The sequence below is a fragment of the Ursus arctos genome, unplaced genomic scaffold (genome assembly GCF_023065955.2).
Source record: "Ursus arctos isolate Adak ecotype North America unplaced genomic scaffold, UrsArc2.0 scaffold_10, whole genome shotgun sequence".
Taxonomy (NCBI): domain Eukaryota; kingdom Metazoa; phylum Chordata; class Mammalia; order Carnivora; family Ursidae; genus Ursus; species Ursus arctos.
In genome coordinates, this window is record NW_026622764.1 from 10,066,739 (window position 1) to 10,086,312 (window position 19,574).

The window sequence follows — 19,574 nt, forward strand, 5'->3', positions numbered from 1 at the left end:
TCAAAGTGCGGTGGTGGGCAGGTAGCACGCTTTCAAATGGTATTACTAGTTGTCCATGAACATAATTTTAAAGACCATGCATATAAAGTTTATGACTATAAAGAACCGAGAGCTAGAAGGGGCTCATACTTACCATCTATGGGTCGGGAGGTGTTTACAGGACTGGTTTCGTTGTTACTGCTGGGGATATCACAGCTTTTCGGGGATGGCTTGCACAGGGCTGAACAGCTCCGCATTGCTCATAGGACTCTTGTCAATTCCACAGCACCCAAACCAATAAGCCACTCAGTGTCTTCGGTCAACTTACGATTTGCAGGGCGCACAACAATGAAATCCGTAGTGTGCAAAATGAACCCCATGACTGACACGGCGTCGTGCGGTTCAGAGGTTAAGAAGTGGTGGACCCGGCAGCTGACGGTGGAGAGCGACGAAAGTGGCGATGACCTTCTGGATATTTAGGTGGACTCGGCTCAGAGCAAGGTCTCGAGGGAACACTGTTTTCTGACGTTGTACTCCTACGGTCTAACGTCCACTAGTGGGCAGTCCGGACTTCAGACGTTGTTTAATTCCACCCTGTCTCGAGATTTCTTTTTTTAAGTGGATTTTTGTCCTGCCGTAGGAAGGCGTAAACCTTGGTCTGTCGCAATTGTGCATATGAGGGGTTGTGACGGGTGTTCAAGAAAATTCACGTAATGGTAGTATTCGTAATATTGCCCAGTACCAGGTGTAGATCATTCAGACATTTCATATATCCTGTCTAGGTGAACTAAGGTGTATATTCATATATGCTCTTAGGCAGTATTACCACCCCCTGAAAGAGTGCTAAGCCCAAAGTGGCTGATATTTATGGTACAGAAGCTGTAGCTTTAGTTCATGTTATTCCCACTTCCACCAGAAATACTTCCCTTGGGAAAATTTGTTATTTATGATTGATCTGAAAAGGTCAGCACTGAGCTCATACTAAATTGATAGTAGTTTTACAAACTACAGATTCTGAATTTTTAAAAGTATATTCTTTTTCTCATGTCATTCGTAAAAATATGCACAAGATATTTAGAGGTCAGACCAAGTCAATTTCTGGCCTCAGTCTCTCTGATGAAACCGTTGCCTGCTTCCTAGAGAATTGGGTGTGCAGGGACCAGGCAAGGAAATTGGCCCAAGGAGCCAACTGCTTTAAAACAAACATGTACATGGATCGCTGGAGGTACACGGTTACGTAAAGATGTTGAGTTTCTTTCAAAGCCTTTTAATAACTAAGTTTAGCAAAAAGCGTAAAACTATGTGATTCAGCCTATTAAAGAAATCTTCAGGTGTGGGTTGTTATCACTGGCTTCAATTCCTACCCAGGCTATGTCCATTTTGCCATCAAGTCGGCGAAGACATTATGAGTTGATCGCAGCGCACCAGTGCCGTGTTGGATTCAAAATGACTCCCTGCTCCCAGACTCTTCTATGGAAATAATGGCAACTTTGCAAAATCCTGCTTGGAACTCACAGTTTAAGGACCCCACAACTCAGCTGTATTTGTTTCATGTGCTCTGGGACAATTAAAATGCAACTTGATTACAAAGTACCTGGGCCTCTTATGCTGGGTCAACCAAGGAGAAGTGCATCCAGGCTCTTAACTACATCCGTTTTGATTGGAGATTTGCTGTTTCGATGATTTCTTTTCATGGAGCGATGATCCCTGAGTCCTTTGACACCCCGGGTTGCTTTATGGTCTCTTTTTATCTATTTAACGTTCTTAAAATAGCCGAATCCTTTCCGTATAACAAACGTAACATTGTGGTACCATCTATTTATAGGATTAGTTGTGACTCTAGGATAATGGATAATGTTGTGGTACCATCTATTGTTTATAGGATTAGTTGTGACTTTAGGATAATGGGTAACGTTGTGGTACCATCTATTGTTTATAGGATTAGCTGTGACTCTAGAATAATGGGTAATTCAAGTCAGTGCGGCCGAAAGGATTTTATTTGGTTTTATGTTCAGTTGGAGTTTACTTTTTGTATATAAGCAAATCAAATAAATATTGACTTTGTTAAAGAATTTACTCTGAGTTGATGGTCATCTCTAAACCCTTTCTCATGTGTGGAAGGGGGGAATGGGGTTTAGGGGGTGGGATCATTAGGAATCAGGCACTTTGCAAACTCTGTATTTGAATATTCTGTCTATAATTAGTTGGCAAAAGCTCTGTCCCTGATATTCATTTCAGTTCAGTTCCTAAGCCAGAATGTTCCTTTCACGTGTGTGTCCATAATGCTGAGTGAATACCTTCCAAACCCACAATAAAACAGAAAAGGATCTTACATGGCCTGGGTGGGAGCCTGCACTCGTGCTGCATGAAAACGAGATTTTATTTTTTGGCTCATTACACTTGAGTAATACAGCTTCATTCTCACAAAACTGCTGAGCCCTTCCTACAACGTCTGTTAACTGGTGTTCAGCAGAACATCATTGTTGTTCATTCTGCAGTGAAGCAAGGGGCCAAATAGCAATGCATTTAAAGTCATAGCACCCTACATTTTCAATTAAGTGAGACAGCCAAGCAATTCCTGTGGGACTCATCTCTACTGTTTCCTGAAGCCAGTAGAGCGGACAGCAAGCCGAGAAGGTAAGTGCTACCCCTCTTAGCTTTTTCATCAACATATAAAACAGTCCGGTTATGCAGATGGGAAAACTTCGGCCACAACGTTCCCTGGTCCTTAGGGAGCCAGACACTGATACTAATCCTGTCATCATGCCACCCACTGCCTTTAATTAAAGGACGCTGTTGGTTCCAAGCACACCAGAAAGCAGAAGGGGCAGAATAGTTGACACAGAGCCCCCAACGGGAAGAGACCACACATGCATTGCACATATGGCAATTCAAGGGGACTCAAAGGGAACAGGGATGGAGCGAATGGCCGGACCGGTGCTATTCACTCTACTCTCAGTGGTCGATTGACAGCAGCACCCATCTTCAGCGACTGGCCATTGGTGTCCTGTCCAAGCTGAATAAGATAAGGGCATGGAGAAGAAAAACCAGTTATAAAGCCTTAAGCAAAAGCATTTTCAAAGCCAGTTGATTGATGTGTTTGCCTGCTTCTTTGTAGGAAGGAGCAGACTATAGATAAGTGGCTTTCAATGGGCTGCTTGGCAGTGGTGCTCTTTCTCAAACAGTTCTTCAGAAGTTCCTAAAATATTAACCAGGCAAAAGCAGGGCATCCCTAATTGAAATTGGGATGAAGATAAGAACCCCACTCATACGGTCTCTTTTCACCTCCTGGTATGGATTGAATTGTGCCCCCCATCCCACTCCCCCCCCCAAAAAAAAGAGATACTGAAATCCTAACACGTGGCACATGTGAATGTGATCTTTGGGGGGCAGAGTCTGCAGATGTAATGAGTTAAGGTGAGGTCATACTAGAGGAGGGTGGACCCGTAATCCAATATGGCTGGGGTCCTTTTAAGAAGAGAGGGTCACACAGGGAAGAGAATGCCATGTGAAGACACAACACAGAGGGAAGAATTCCATGTGAAGACAGAGGCAGAGATTGGAGCGATGCTGACACGAGCCAAGGAACGTCTAGGGCTGCAAGAAACGGCAAGAGGCGACAAAGGACCCTCCCCTAGAGGCGTCAGAGGGAGCATGGCCCTACCAACACCTTGATTTTGGATTTCTAGCCTCCGAACTGGAGCTGAGGGGATACATTTTTGTTGTTGTAAGACACCCAGTTTGTGGCATTTTGTTACAGCAGCTCTAGAAAAGTAATGCACCTCCAAACCCACTCCAGCCCCCGCAGATGGCTTGAACCATCCCAGGGCCGCAAAGAACCCAGTTGGAAAAACACTGGTACAGATCAAAGATCCTGAGTTTGTAGATTGACAGATGTTTCAAGTCCTGGATTTACTGGTTACTCCTTGTTTAATCTCTGATGAGTGTCATACCTGATCTGGGCCAAAATTTAGCTTCTTGCTTTAAAAAAAAAAAGGTAGGAGAGGTGAGTTTATTCACTTAATTTACCTAACAGGTTCATGAAATCTGTTGTGTGGTCTTACTCCAAGCACACATGCATCACATTCCAAATCATTACCTGGCTGTCTGACACCTCCCCCCACCCCCAGCCAGAATCCCCCAGTGGTCAGTTGTCAAGTAGGACACGTTTTCTGTCTACCACTGCTGGGTTCCAGCTTGAAGCAGGCCTGAGACTGTGGAAGAGAAAAGATCTGACATGAACTCAAGTTCATACTGGACCATTCTAACTTCTGATTTGAGACTGTACTGCTATATAAGGTGACCACTGAACATTTCTAATATATAAGGATGACCAGAAAAGTTGCAGGGTGTTGGAGTTCATATTTGGGACTAAGGGAAGGTTACTGAATAAATTTTAAGGGGATGGTAGAGAAAAAGTGACATCTGTTTTAACTATGGCCTGAGTTGGGCTTGTTTGATATACCAGTTATATGTGTTAAATTGAAGATGTCTCTTACACTTCCGAGGGGAGAATGTAGATTCAGCAGTTGAACTGACAAAGCTGGAAATCACAGAGAGGGATTCACATAGGGGAGCATCAGCACAGAGATAGTCTTAAATCCCTGGCCTGGAGGAGATTACCTGAAGAGGTACCATAGCAAAGAAAGGAAGTCTGAGAGTCTGTACGAGTCTGCTGAGGGTGCCGTAACAAAGTCCCACAGGCTGGGGGGGAGGGGCTTAAATAACCAGACTTGCTGTTCTCAGAGTTCTAGAGGCTGGAATTCCAACATCAAGGCATCAGCAAGGATTGGTTTCCTCTTGGGCCTCTCTCCCTGGATTGTAGATGGTGGTCTTCCTATGTCTTCACATCTTCCTCGTGTGTATGCCTGTGTCTTAATTTCCTCTTATTAAAAGGACACCAGTCATATTGGATCAGGGTGTACCCGTATGACCTCATTTTACCTTACTCACCTGTTTAAAGGCCCTACCTCCATATACAGTCTCGTTCCTGGGTACTGGGAGTTAGGACTTCAACATATGAACTTCAGGCAGACACAATCCAGCCCATAACAGAGTCTATGTCCCTGGTACTTGTGCACAGTACTGGTGCACAATAGAATAGCCTTTCCTAGAACAGTAAAGGCGAGCCATGAGCCTGCCTGAACCCTGCCCAAGACACTCTGAGTATTCTCCCTTCTCAAAGTCCAGAAACACAAAAGAGCTATGTTTCCGGAGTTTCAGGGAGGTCCACTTTTCTGACTCAGTTTGTCAAAGGAAAGAAACAGACACCAAAAACATAGATACCTGAAATCCTAGTTTGCAGCCTGGAAGCTCACAGCTAACAAACTTCCCCAATCATCCCAGCTCAGCACCTTGCTTTCAGGAAAGATCACTCCAATGCCAATACCTCCCAAAAATATGTTTTGACCTCACACTCGTTAGGATGGTTGCTATCCAAAACAAGCAAACAAAACAGAAAATAAAAAAGGCGCTCATGAAGATGTGGAGAAAGTGCCACCCTTGAGGACTGTTGGGAATGTAAAATGGTGCAGCTACTCTGGAGAGCAGTACAGCAGTTCCTCCAAAAATTAAAAACAGAATCACCATACGGTTCCAGCATTACCACTTCGGGGTACATATCCAAAAGAAATGAATGCAGTCTCAAAGAGATATTTTTTACACCCCTGTTTACGGTAGCATTGTTCACAATAGCCAAGAGGGAAAGCACCCAGATATCCATCTTTGGATAGATGGATTTTATATATATATATATATATATATATATATATATATATATATATATATATATAATGGAATATTACTCAGTCTTAAAAAGGAAGGGAATTCTATAGGTAACAATATGATGAACCTGGAGGATATTATGCTAAATGAAATAAGCCAGTCACAAAAGGACAAATATTGTAAGATTCCCCTTATATGAGGTATCAGGAGTAGTAAAACTCAGAAACAGTAAGTAGAAGACTGGTTGCCAGGGGCTGGAGGGAGGGAAATTTTTGTGCAATCGGTACAGAATTTCAGTTTTGCAAGATGAAAAAGTTCTGGAGCTAGTTTACATAGCAATGTGAATATACTTAACACTATTAAAGTGTACACTTAAAAATGGTTAGAATGGTAAATTTTATGTTATACACATTTTATCAGAAATAAAAATTAAACAAAAATTTTTTAATATATCCTGTCATCTGATCCCAAAAGCTAAATGACCAAATCGAAATAGCAAAACAATTTCAATGCCACACTTAAATTACACTCCATATCTGCTTGCTTTCTGTACCTGAGCAGTATACCACGTTTAACGTTAATATTTTATATTAAATTTATTAAATTTATATCCCCAATGCTGCATGTCACTCATTCAATTAAAAATCTGTCTGTAGTATGCGTAGTAAATATCTGAATCCCATTTGAACGTTTAGAGGGCGGGCCTCGCTGACCATTGAATTAAGCTATGGATGGTTTGTGAGAGACAGTTTTGCAGCGGTTTCTCATTCTCCTTTCATGGGCAGTGATTCAATGTCAATGTCAGTTTTAAGGCTTGGTTACAGAACCAATCCAACCTACAAGAGGAATCCTGTAGCTTCATTGTGTCCCTTTCACAAATGGGGACCTACCACTCCATTTCCTCTACGATGTGGAGAGTGACCCCAAATCACAGTAAGTACAACCACTGGTTTGATGCACCATCCCCTATAGTGCTCCCAATGCCTGCCTGCCACTGAGATGCTTAGCGTTTAAATGACAGCGAACCCAACCATAGGGGCCGAAATGGGCTAAGGCCCGTAGGTTCTCTGCAAATAAATACATACAAAAAGACAGTACTTTTACATTCCAAGCCATGTCAAAACCATCTAAAATAATAAATCAGTCGCTGACCAAGGGCTGCCAGGAATAGCAGAGTAACATTTTCCAGGAAAGTCTTCTTTGGTGAAGCTCACAAGGAAGAGAGTTGTACCCATAAACTGTAGCCAAGAAAGTTAGCTTTTTATCTGTATATTCTTGGGCAATCTTTATTTAACTTTGGAGAGATAAGAGTATAATGTAGGTAACACTCTTGGAGCATAAGAGTAAGTTGGAAAGATTAAAATAAGGACAGAAGCTAGGGAAACAGGAAGATGGGGGGAAATGTAGTCTCTACTCTAGCCCTCCACTCTTGAAAATAGAACATATTACATCATGTTTGCAGGCACTTAGACTCGAATGTTAGCCAGTGGGTCTGGCCAGGGAGAGCACTTCACCAATAGATAGAATGAGTGTATTAGAATCCTCCAGAGAAATAGAGACAATAGGATATATGTGTGTGTGTGTGTGTGTGTGTGTGTGTGTGTGTGTGTGTGTGTATAGAGAGAGAGAGAGATACATATATATATATATATATAGAGAGAGAGAGAGAGAGAGAGAGAGAGAGATTTATTTTAAGCAATGGCTCATATGATTTTGTGGGATGATGACAAGTCCAAAATCTATATGGCAGGCTAGCAGACTAAAAATTCAGGCAAGAGTTGATGTTATAATGTTGATTCCAAAATCTACAAACTAGAAACTCCAGAAAGATTTCTATGTTTACAGTCTTGAGGCAGAATTTCTTCTTCTGGAAACTTCAGTCTTTGCTCTTAAGGCCTTCAACTGATGAGATGAGGTCCACTCACATTATGAAGGGTAACTGGCTTTACTCAAAGCCTAGAGATTTAGGTGTTAATCGCATCTTTAAAAATGCCCTTGTGGCAACATCTAAACTAGTGTTTGACCAAACCACTGGGCATTATAGCCTTGCCAAGTTGACACACATTGATTTAAACATCATCGTGAATATCATTTATGATATTCATGAATACCTGTAGTTGGTTAGTACAACCTCAGATAGAGTCACTAGTCTGCCTACAGAATCCAATCGTCTTTTTCTCCCCCAGAGCAAGAAGCAAAGAATGCTGATTTTATTCTCTCGGCTTCTTGCATAACAAGGAAGAAGGGAAAGCAGATGGAGCATGAGAAAAGTTGCACTGACGTTGTTTTTAATATGCTTACTTGTTGTCAAGGTGCTAACCCTAATTCATAAAGCTGCATCAACGGCCGTGAGAGGTACATCACTTCCCACAGGTACAGCCTTGACGTCCTCTATCTTAATTGGCCCCGGAGCATTAAGACTGTTGTTTTAGAATAGACCAGACTCCAGACACTGTCTTCTCTTTCAGAGTCTGCATTTCCCGTTAGAAACATCATGTAGAGCCCTATCCAGGAAAACACTGGAAACACAACAAAACAGCCCATTAGGGAACATCAGGCCGGCAACGGGTCAATAGTACATTCCACCTATCACAGGAAGAGCTGTCAGAGCACCCCTCTGGTGCCAGGGGACACTCAGCAGTGGGTTCTCCCAGGCACAGAGGAGAGAAAAGCCCCCTTCTGTTCCTGTCTGAGCTCAGACACAAGGGGACAGGAAAGGGAAGGAGTCCCTACTCTCTTGACGTGTTTAGTGGGACTCATGGATGAACTGAAACATCCTTCAGGGATTCATTGCAGGGGGTATGTTGGCCTCTTCCCCCAAACTGTCTCCCCCCCACCTGCATGCAGGGCACCGAACTGCCCCCTGAGGAAGCCTGCCTCTGCCTCCATCTCGCCTCTCCTCCTTCCCGTGGCCGTCAATGGCTGCAGAGAATGCCCCTTTTCTGTCTTCTACCAACTTAGCTTCAGAGCCAAACCCATGCAGAATTTCAAATCGGGTGTTCTTTTTGATCCATGGACTCCTTTTTCAGGGCAATGAAAAGGGGCCTAGCTCAGGGCCAGGTCAAAAGATAATTGGGGATTCTGTGAAGCCCTAATGAGCACAGCCTGAAGGTCCAGGCTGTGTTCTCACTTCGAACAACTACCTTGTGTCGACACGTCACACCACCAGCCCTGATTGTCTTATCCGGGGGTCTCCCAGCCCAGGCAGGGGTTCCACTCCCCTTCAGCAACTGCCTCACACCCTGGGCTAACTGCTAATTAGATGCCTCATTTCTTGGCATGTGCATGGGCTTGAACCATCTGCTTATTGATCACATCCTTCAGAATATATTGGATTTTAAGGAATCCAGCCACAAAAGCAGGTAATGCTGCAGGTGGCTCGTAGAGAAGCTTTCTCCAGAGCGTGCTTGAGAGCACAGAACGAGAGTGACCCGTAGCCACACACATGAATCAACAAGCTGCAGAAATACTGGCGGCAAAGTCCATCGGATATCCTCCTTATAAAGTGATACAATAAGAAAATTCAGAATTGCTCTATGAAACCCTTCCAGTATGGATGGCATTATGGAAAAGAAAAATGTATGAAGAGGACCAAGAAGCCACACACCTATGAGACGATTAGCCAAGTACCAGAAGGCTGGCTGCCCACTTGGCAGGTAAGGCTGCTTCTCCAATCCAGGTCATGTACATGGATCCTCCACGAGACCACAAAGCCTTGGAGAGGAAGGATGACCGGTCCATCCCTGGGTCTCCAGCATCTCTAAATGGCATTTGGCACACAAGTGGTTCTCAGCTCTGCTCTCTGAGCTGAAATGAATGCTGCTGCTTTGGATTGTTTTTAAACTCACCTCCAAATAAGAATGTCTGACATCCCTGGCATTCATCCCAAACAAAACATAACCACTGGGAAGAGGACTCATTTTTCCATCCCGAATTCCTGTCCATTCCTCCTATTAATTCACTTCTTTGTGGGACACAGCCAGCTTGTTCCCAGGCTCAGGCAAGACAGCAGGGTAAACACAGCAGCATAAGCCTTCCCCGGAGCACCAGTGTCCTTTGAGATTGCTCCTCGCTTCTTGTGAAGGAGCTTTATTCTAGAGACCCCTGCAGGGCACAGTGCTGCAAGGACCCGAGGGAGCCATGAGAACCAAGCCTGGAATGGGTGGGGCCTGCAGTCAGGGCCACAGTTCAAACACCCACCCTAGCAAGTGGACCATGGGGGTGACCAAGGCTGGGCGACAAGAGGCCACCCTTGATCCTTAGCCTGTAGCCCATCACATACAGAGACGTAGGTGAGGAGGAACTTCACTTCAAGTGACTATTGCAACAGAAGAACACTCTAACCTGAGAGCCTCTCAAAGGTCAGGCAAAAAGGAATTTTCTTTTCTGGGGAGGAGTAAGCTAGGCCAGAAGAACCAGGAATGGGGAGTGGGATGACAGGACGGCTTGATCAGATAGCTGATCAGGAAATGTCTTTCCCTGAGGTCAGCCTGTTCTCACAGGGAGCAGCTGGGCCACATCCTGATGCTGGCTCAACCCCAGGGGAGTCAAAGTTCAAAGGTCAAACCCAGGAAGGAGAGAAGTCTGGTAAGAGTTTGACCAAGTCAAGTTAGTAGGTATTTTGTCTCAATTGGTCAAACAGCTAATTCCTTATAGGGCAAAGACAGGGAACTGGAGGGTCTGTGTCCTTCACGGGGGAATCAAAGAGACACCCATGAGTCATGTGTAAGTCATAGGGGAAGGATGGCTCTTTTCGGTAAGGTGTTTTCCAGAACACAAGAGGGTGAGGATTCTTGAGCACCCCTGTTTTCCAGGAGCACAGGGCAGGTGTCCCCCTATCTGCTTCACTTCCCCAGGGCTGCTCTTTTCTCTTCTGTAACATGAGATTAGAATGATATATGCCTTACCTGACTCTCAGAGAGTGTGAGAATCCGATGAGATGTGTTGCCGAGTGTGCTTTATAGCCGGTAAAGCCCATATGAATAATGCCAGCTATTGTTATCTCTGATAATGGCCATTCAGCTCCATGCTCACAATGAGTTTCAGAGATCACCCTCGCTGTCATGACATTCATAGCATCTCCGTTCCTCACAGAGATAATGAGTTTGCTGTGTGGGAGGCCGCGGTGGGACGTGCTGAGAGCCCCTTGGTATACCTCACAATGGGGGGGGGGTTACAATTTACCTTCTGAGCCCATTCCCAGTCCTCAAAGAATTAGGAAGAATTTAGAACCTCATGGAAGATGCCATCTATAAGGCTGTGGTAAGTAAAGCAAGCACCTGTGAGAGTCTTTATATCTTCAGAGATCAGAGCTCTTAAATCTCTTTCCCTCAAAGGTTTCTCATGGCCCCTGTCAGAAATTCAGACCGCTGGCCTCCAGAGGGAGGAGCCTGGAGCCCCTAGCAGCAGGTGTGACATCCTCATGGCCACAGGAGAAGTGTGAATAATGCTTCAGTCAGCAAGCTGGATAAAGATGCCTGGGAAGCAAAGCTTTCTCAGAAACCCAAGGAAGAAAATCAATGTCCCTGGAAGGGAGAGAAGACAAAAATCTATACGAAAGGGAAATGAATGATATGGAGTGGAATTTGAAGATCCCTGCCTCCCAAAGCAAGTGACTCACGAGACTGAAACCTAAAAACCTCTGTTTGGAAAGGGGAAGGCTGACAGGAAGAGGAAGAGCCAGCTGACTCTTGTATTGACTGGCCGCTGGTTCACGAGCCACTGCTGGCATCTGGGCTGGTTTTTTGTTTGTCTCTGTTTTTTTCTGATTTATCAGAGTGGAGCTGACACAGATCTTCCAAAAATGGGACATTGAGTTTAGATCTGGAATAAATGCAATGTCAGTTTATTAATTTTTCTCCCTGCTATAAATAAAACCCAAATAACTATGACAGTTTTTGCATTTGATTTCCTGAGTGAAATGTCCACAATTGTTTATCAGTAGGGTCTTGAGCACCGATTTGCAACCTTCAGAAGCAATTTCATCAGAAATATCCTAGAGAGGGGCGCCTGGGTGGCACAGCGGTTAAGCGTCTGCCTTCGGCTCAGGGCGTGATCCCGGCGTTATGGGATCGAGCCCCACATCAGGCTCCTCCCCTATGAGCCTGCTTCTTCCTCTCCCACTCCCCCTGCTTGTGTTCCCTCTCTCGCTGGCTGTCTCTATCTCTGTCAAGTAAATAAATAAAATCTTTAAAAAAAAAAAAAAAGAGGAAAAGCCTCTGTAATTTTATTTTAGAAAATAAGATACACATCTCTTATGGGCTGAATGGTGTCCTCCAAAATTCATACGTTGAAATCCTAACCCCCAGTACATCAGAATGTGACTGTATTTAGAGATCTCTTTATTTTTTTTTTAAGATTTTATTTATTTATTGGACAGAGAGAGACACAGTGAGAGAGGGAACACAAGCAGGGGGAGTGGGAGAGGAAGAAACAGGCTCCCAGCGGAGGAGCCCAATGTGGGGCTCGATCCCAGAACGCCGGGATCATGCCCTGAGACTGAGCCACCCAGGCACCCCATAGAGATCTCTTTAAAGAGGTCATTAAGGTCAAATAAGGTCACAAGGGTGGGCCCTAATCCTTACAAGGAGAGATTAGGACATAGAAACACATGGAGGAAAGACCTCGTGAGGACACAGGGAGAAGACAGCCGTCTACAAGCCAAGGCAGGAGGCCTCAGAGGAAACTAACTCTGCCCACACCCTGATCTCAGACTGCCAGACTCCAGAACTGTGAGAAAATGACTTTCTATTGTTTAAGCTCCCAGCCTGGGGTACTCTGTTAGGGAAGCCCTTGCAAACTGATACAACACTTCATCATAGGGTTTCTCAAATTCAGAAAAGACCTTATTTGAGGGGACGATTCTTTTCTAGTGTGTTTACATACAGAAAGGATTGGTTCCCCTGTTGAAGGGTTGGCTGAATGGAGTCCCCAGAAAAATCTAATATTGAAAGCTTCCAATTAAGACTTCCCTCCCTAGTCCATGACTCCACAACCTCAGGTCTGCCACCAAGAACTCTTCTGGGGGAGACAGACTCTCCCCCCCGCAAAAAAGAGCAGGCTGAGAGGCTGCTGACCTCCCAGGAACCTCCGTGGGTGCAGTGGAGACTTCCTTCTCTTTATCTTAAGTAGCACTTATTTCCATGGACTTCTACAATCTGAAAGCCTAACTTTTGCAACAGAATGGATTAGAAAGGCAATGTGGAAAATGTTAACAGCCAATTACTGCAAGAAACTCCCCTCCCCATTTCCCCTTTTGACTTATCTCATTAAATCAGGCAGTTTACACACAGAATCTTCCAATTTTTAAAATTAATTATAAGTGCCTGAAGGTATTGAAGCCCTGAACGTTTACAAGACTGCACAGCCAGACAAAAACAGAAGGACTGTTGACTTCCCAATCAGGCAACTTAATTTCCCAATTATCTTCCTTAGGTAGATTGTGGATCTAAACATAACATATTGTAATCTTTGCCATTTTTCTGCAGGGCTGATGCTTCAGTGTGTTGATCTCTTGTTTTCTTTCTTTCGCTCAAGAAAACAGGGTGAGTAAGGGTGATCTAGATGCTTGTCAAATAAGACATTCCTAAATTAAAAGGGAGACCTGCATGACATTACCCAGCCAGCAGCAATAAGGGGAAATGGGAGGGCTTAAGCTCCCCCTGCCCTGGACACTGGGAAGGAATTAATTAATGGTTCTGAATTTAGACCCTTCAGGCGGCATCTCTGAATCGAGTGGCTATGGCTGACTCACAGGAAGCCCAGCTTGTTATTTCAAGGTGACACCAACTGACTGACAATGAGCCCCCAATAAGCATAATATTTATGGCAGCTGATGAGAGCCCACAAAGCTAGCCAGAAGCGGTCTACTACCCTGAGACAGACCTCTACACTATTGGAGGTGGGAGTGGGATCCAGCAACATCTGAGTGTGGCTGAATTCTAAATCTGCACTCTAGGGAAGAGCATCCTTCTCAGCTCAAACTCTGACCTCCAGCAGCTTTCTGGAAATCTCCAACTGCAAATCCTAAAGATACATTTCCCTTAACAGAATTCAGAGCTCTCAAGCCTGGTTCCTCAGTTGTTCTATGTTCAAATAGCTCTTGATTACCACAATCAAGGATAATATGTAGGGTCTGCTAAAGCCCTCGACCTGGCACTCTAGATCCTAAAATCCTCCTGGCCACCCTCTCATGCCTCCTACCCACCTTTTCACCTTCCTGATGCTGCATTTTAGTTTTGAACCTGTTTTTGCCAATGTGGTTTGAATTTACATTCTATTTTTTTGCCTTGTGTTTTGGGCTGAATTCTGTCCCCCCTAAATTTATATGTTGAAGTCCTAACCCCCAGAACCTCAGAATGTGACTTCATTTTAGAGGTAACTAAGATTAAACGAGGTCATTGAGGTGGACCCTAATCCAACATGACATGTCCTTATAGGAAGAAAAGCTTAGGACACAGACAATCACAGAGGGAAGACCATGAGAAGATACAGGGAGAAGACAGCCATCTATAAGCCAAAGAAAGAGACCTCAAAATGAAGACAACCCTGCCAATGCCTTGATTTTGGGCTTCTAGTCTCCAAAACTGTGAAAAAATAAAATTCTGTTGTTTAAGCTACTCAGTCTGTGGGACTTTGTTATGGCAGCCCAAGCAGACTAACAAACCTTAACACCCTTCTAAGACATAAATTTCTATTTTTTCTTCTTTTCTTCTCCTACAGCCATGGACACTCTCCCCACAATGCCCTCATCCCTTGGGATCAAGGGTGATATCCAAAATATTTTAAAACTGTTCTAACATGAGCACAGATTCCAATTATAGCAGTGGGGCCACCACTATTAATAAATGGTAAGTAAACCAAGGGACCCCAGAGGAGACGACAGTGGTTGGGGGGCTTCAATGATATGGAGTGGAACGTGGACATTTAATGGAGGCTATTTACCATGGAAATATTTTAGTATTTCCATAACCTCTACAGCCATCCTCACTCCAACCAGATGGACATCAGCCTGCTTGGTCCATGCAACTGAGCAGCTAGAGGTACTCCACACTCTATCTTTCTCTGATGGGGAAGAAACACCATCGTTTATTTATTCACTTTAGCAAGCTAAAAATCTCTGCATCACCTTTGATTCTTCCCTCTCTTTTGTATTATTGGTAACTACTTCTTATTGATTCCATTTTTGAATGTTCCTCATTCCCCCACTGAACTTCACTATATCTCACACTGGTAGGCAATGTCCCCATCCTGCTCCCTTCAATATCAACCCGTGGGGACAACAGGCTTCCTCATAACTGCTTGTGAATGATGGTTTCTAAACCTCTGGAAGCTTTGGAGTTTACACAAGCCCTTAGGTTCACACAGCAATACTTCCTAACTCTCACAGACAGAAGAAAACAATGCGCACAATTGTGGGCATCTTACCAAACCTTATCGAGATGCGTAAGATTCTTTTAAGTGGAGAGAGTTGGACCTTCCAGGACACAGTAGTAACATGTTGTTCCAGTTGAAAGTCTTTCTCTTCTGGTCTGATGTTGTCTTAGTGGGCCCTTTCCCTGGGCCAAAGAGATCCTGTGGTCACAGTGGTCCGTCTAGACTCTGGGAAGCATTTTGTCCTTTTTATTTGAAGATAGATCTCCAAAGGCAAGAGAAACAAAAGAAAATATGAACTTGTGGGACTTCATCAAGATAAAAAGCTTCTGCACAGCCAAGGAAACCATCAAAAAAACTAAGAGGCAGCCCATGGAATGGGAGAAGATATTTGCAAATGACACTACAGATAAAAGATTAGTATCCAAGATCTACAAAGAACTTCTCAAACTCAATACACGGGAAACAAATAATCAAATCAAAAAATGGGCAGAAGATATGAACAGACACTTTTCCAATGAAGACATACAAATGGCTAACAGACACATGAAAAAATGTTCAAAATCATTAGTCATCAGGGAAATTCAAATCAAAACCACCTTGAGATACCACCTTATGCCAGTTAGAATGGCAAAAATTGACAAGGCAGGAAACATCAAATGTTGGAGAGGATGTGGAGAAAGGGGATCCCTCTTACATTGTTGGTGGGAATGCAAGTTGGTGCAGCCACTTGGGAAAACAGTGTGAAGGTCCCTTAGAAAGTTAAAAATCAAGCTACCCTATGATCCAGCAATTGCACTACTGGGTATTTACCCAAAGATACAGACGTAGTGAAGAGAAGGGCCATATACACCCCAATGTTCATAGCAGCATTGTCCACAATAGCCAAATTGTGGAAGGAGCTGAGATGCCCTTCAGCAGATGACTGTTGTGGTCCGTATATACAATGGAATATTACTTAGCCACCAAAAAGAACGATTTTACAACATTTGTAGCAACATGGACGGGACTGGAGGAGATAATGCTAAGCGAAATAAGTCAAGCAGAGAAAGACAATTATCATATGGTTTCACTCCTTTATGGAACATAAGAAGTAGGAATATTGGTAGGAGAAGAAAGGGAAGAAGGAAGGGGGGTTAAAAAGAAGGGGGAACAAACCATGAGAGACTATGGACTCTGGGAAACAAACTGAGGGCTTCAGAGGGGAGGGGGGAAATGGGATAGGCCGGTGATGGGTATTAAGTAGGGCACGTATTGCATGGCGCACTGGGTGTTATACACAAGTAATGAATCATGGAACTTTACATCAAAAACTTGGTATGTACTGTATGGTGACTAACATAATATAATAAAAAATTTTTATTAAAAAAAATGAAGATAGAATACAACTGAAAATTCTAGGGAGAGAATGTGTAATGACCCAGAGGAAACAATAAGATATCTAAAAGGATGCAGCCAGCACTCATTTCTGTTGCAAAACAGTCCTCAATAGTTGTTCCTCCTGGTGTCTGGTGTGTTATTCTAACTTCCACAAGGGGTAGGGTTCCTTGGGCAAGCTGATGTTCTCCACCTCTTTCATCCTAAGCCAATCCCAGTCACCCCACACGGCCGCAGCAGTTGGTTCCCTGTTGCAACATGGCCATCTCCCTTGGAGACATCACCTCCATTTCCACCCTCAAGAGCAATTTCCCAGCCCTCATGTAGGATGCCCACTGCACTAATGATAAAATTCCTTAGCAAGATGATATGCTACTGCTCTATGCCACTTGTCATCTGCTAGACTATTTTGGTTTTTAGCTATCATTTCCTCTTTTAGGTGCCAGGACCCAGCATTTTCATCAATTTCTTACCATCCATCCCAAGATGAGAGGAACATCAAATCCCCTCTTGCTAGTGGCAGCAGGCCAGTGGGCCAGCGAGATACAGCCCACACAGAGGCTCTGGGAAGTTGAGCCCAAGGGCAGGCCTCTACCCTAATTTCACATGGGAGAGCACTGAGGCCTCATCAGAACTTAAGAGGTATACGCAACTAATGCATCATCGAACTTTACGTCAAAAACCAGGGATGTACTGTATGGTGACTAACATAACATAATAAAAAAAATATTAAAAAGAAAGAAAGAAAGAAAGAACTTGAGAGGTTAATTGCAAAGGGGTGACAAAGGTCACCAGCTTTTTGTTGTTGTTTCACTAATTCTCTTTCCCCCCCCCCCGGGGGGGCAGGAATTTGAATATTCCAAGATATCCATGAGCAAGCTAGTTTCTTGTCACTTAGTTGCTGCTGGATGGACAATATGAAATCCATTTGGGAAATAGCATTGGGTTTCAGCTACAGCTGGACCCTATATTGTTAGAGATGGGGTGGGGGGGGTCAACTGATTTGGGGCCATAGTTTTGGTCTCAATAACAAAGAACATAAAAAAAAAAAGACACAATACAACATAAATATCCCTTTCCCTTGAAAGAAAAACATAGACTTACAAAAGCTCTCTCTTAATTGTCTGATTCAAATCTTCCCTGGGAGAGATATCGCTGTTATCATTCAATCACAAGATGGCACCTTCTTGGATTTATATCAAGATATACATCCCCACTGGCAGCTGATTCGGTGGCTCTCCAGTGAAACTCACAAGCAGAGTTTGTGTCCTTGCAAAGTGCTTTCCTGTCTTCAGAGGTCTCATTCAGGGAGAATGCAGTGGAAAGCCCCCGCTTTCCTGATTTTTTTTTTCTTCTTCAGTTCTCAGGAAGACAGGTTCTTTACCCTGCAAACATTGTCTAAAGGCTCTGTTGGCATAACCACATTTTGAATGCAGCTAACAAACTTGTGTCGGTATTTTTATTCCTCAGTAATAGTATTTCTTACTCAAGAGCTATTGTCCCTTCCTTCTCCTAAGAGAGAGAGACAGCTGCAGTTTTATTAGGCATGGACTTCAAAAAATAGATTTGTATTTATATTCCAAGAGGCTAAGGGATGCTCACTCCAGGCATAGTGTTTCAGAGACAATTAAAATAATTATTTGTGAAATGCTAGCAGAAGAATTCAGGGCTTCACATGAAGATACTATAAAGCAAAGAAACGCTGAAAAAGCAATTGCAAAATTTAATACTATGGTAAACATCTGCCAGATCACAATTCTACATGAAAATAGAACTCTAGACACACCTAGAGTTGTATGTCCTGCTGAAAAGTAGGACAAATTTAAATTAAGCAAAAAGAAAGCAAAGGCACATTTGGGAAATATACAGGACTCTTGGGGGAGTTGTTTCATTTTTTTAATGAATTGTAAAGTCAACTGGGGAAAGAGTCACAGATGCAAAGAGAAGTGTGATCAAGGTAAGAATTTTAAGAAGGTAAAAGGAAATTCAAACACAAAATAGGACTTTAAAAGAACCAAATACTTCAATATTTCATTAGTAGGATAAAAGTACAGGTGATGGATTATAGAGAAGACTTGCAGAACGGAGTTAATTTTTTATTTGCTTTTAGTTGGAGATCTGTTTGTGGTAGGCGGTAGAGTTTACGGTTGATGTGTATATGAGCCAAGTCCAAGACCGATGTCATCCCCAATTTTACACTCCGTGTTGATGTCTGCTCCAGCAAAGATAGCAGAAAAACTGAATTAAATTCAGTACATGCCATTCAACAGAGACACATCTCCTCCAATCTCTCGAGAAACAAGACCCTCCCTCCTATTTAATTCTGCCACCTTCTTTACAAGCTCCTTCTTTGGCCTTTTTGTTAATTAATGCCTGAATTCTGTCCAGTGGGCAGGTTTTCTAAGGTCACTGAAGAATCACTGGTTGGGAAAAGCTGCAGATAACTTTTTTTTTAATCATGTATAGCTCAGCTTAACTTAAAGGGGGGCCAAAACCCCAACCCCTCACCCTGGGGCTTCCAGCCCCTCTCCCTCCATCACAGAGCACCACACAACCACATATCAACTCCCCTTCCTGAAGGACGCCTGCTATAAAGTCAATAAATAGTTCTCATTTTAAATTCTATGTCAGCTTCCTCTAGTCCCTTGATAAATCGAAGCCATGAAGATAGCCATCTTTAATACTTTTGAAACATGCATTTACATTTATTATCCTTAATAAAAAGTAACAAGTTATCAAATGTTTTGTTCTCTGATCTGATCCACTAGCCTGTAACTAGTTTTTAAATGCTCAGAGACACACTGTACCCCCACAAGTCACACTGTGGTGAGCAAATGAAATGCATGACCATAGTTTTACATAATATTCATATGCAAAAGGATGGATACATCTTGTAGAAGCATAATTTAATAGACTGTTCTAATAATATGCTGGGGGATTTAAATGCACATAGTCCCCCACTTATTCGTGGTTTCATTTACCAAGGTTTCAACTGCCTACGGTAAACCGTGGCCCCAAAGTAGAAGAACTTTTTGGGGTGAATCATCATAAGATCAGTAGTAGCCTAACACTACATCATGATGCCTATGTCATTCATCTCATCACACGGGCATTTTATCCTC

The 19,574-nt window shown here is 43.3% G+C and overlaps 1 protein-coding gene and 1 long non-coding RNA gene across 4 annotated transcripts in view; one reads left to right on the plus strand and one right to left on the minus strand.

Annotated features, from left to right (window-relative positions):
* The window catches only part of NALCN (sodium leak channel, non-selective), a 300,199-nt gene extending 298,151 nt beyond the window's left edge, over nt 1–2,048 (plus strand). The window contains exon 44 of the mRNA XM_044381929.3: nt 266–2,048. Within this exon, the coding sequence (XP_044237864.1) occupies nt 266–459 (194 nt within the window). The 3' untranslated portion in view covers nt 460–2,048. The remainder of the gene's footprint in view (nt 1–265) is intronic.
* The window catches only part of LOC130542777 (uncharacterized), a 63,900-nt gene continuing 46,319 nt past the window's right edge, over nt 1,994–19,574 (minus strand). For 2 of the 3 annotated variants that reach the window (XR_008957574.1, XR_008957576.1), the window contains exons 3-4: nt 15,135–15,340; nt 1,994–2,995 (exon numbers count right to left, since the gene is read on the minus strand). This is a non-coding gene — a long non-coding RNA (uncharacterized LOC130542777). Of the gene's footprint in view, nt 2,996–15,129; nt 15,341–19,574 lie in introns of all 3 variants that reach the window. The other variant, XR_008957575.1, reaches the window with a different exon arrangement.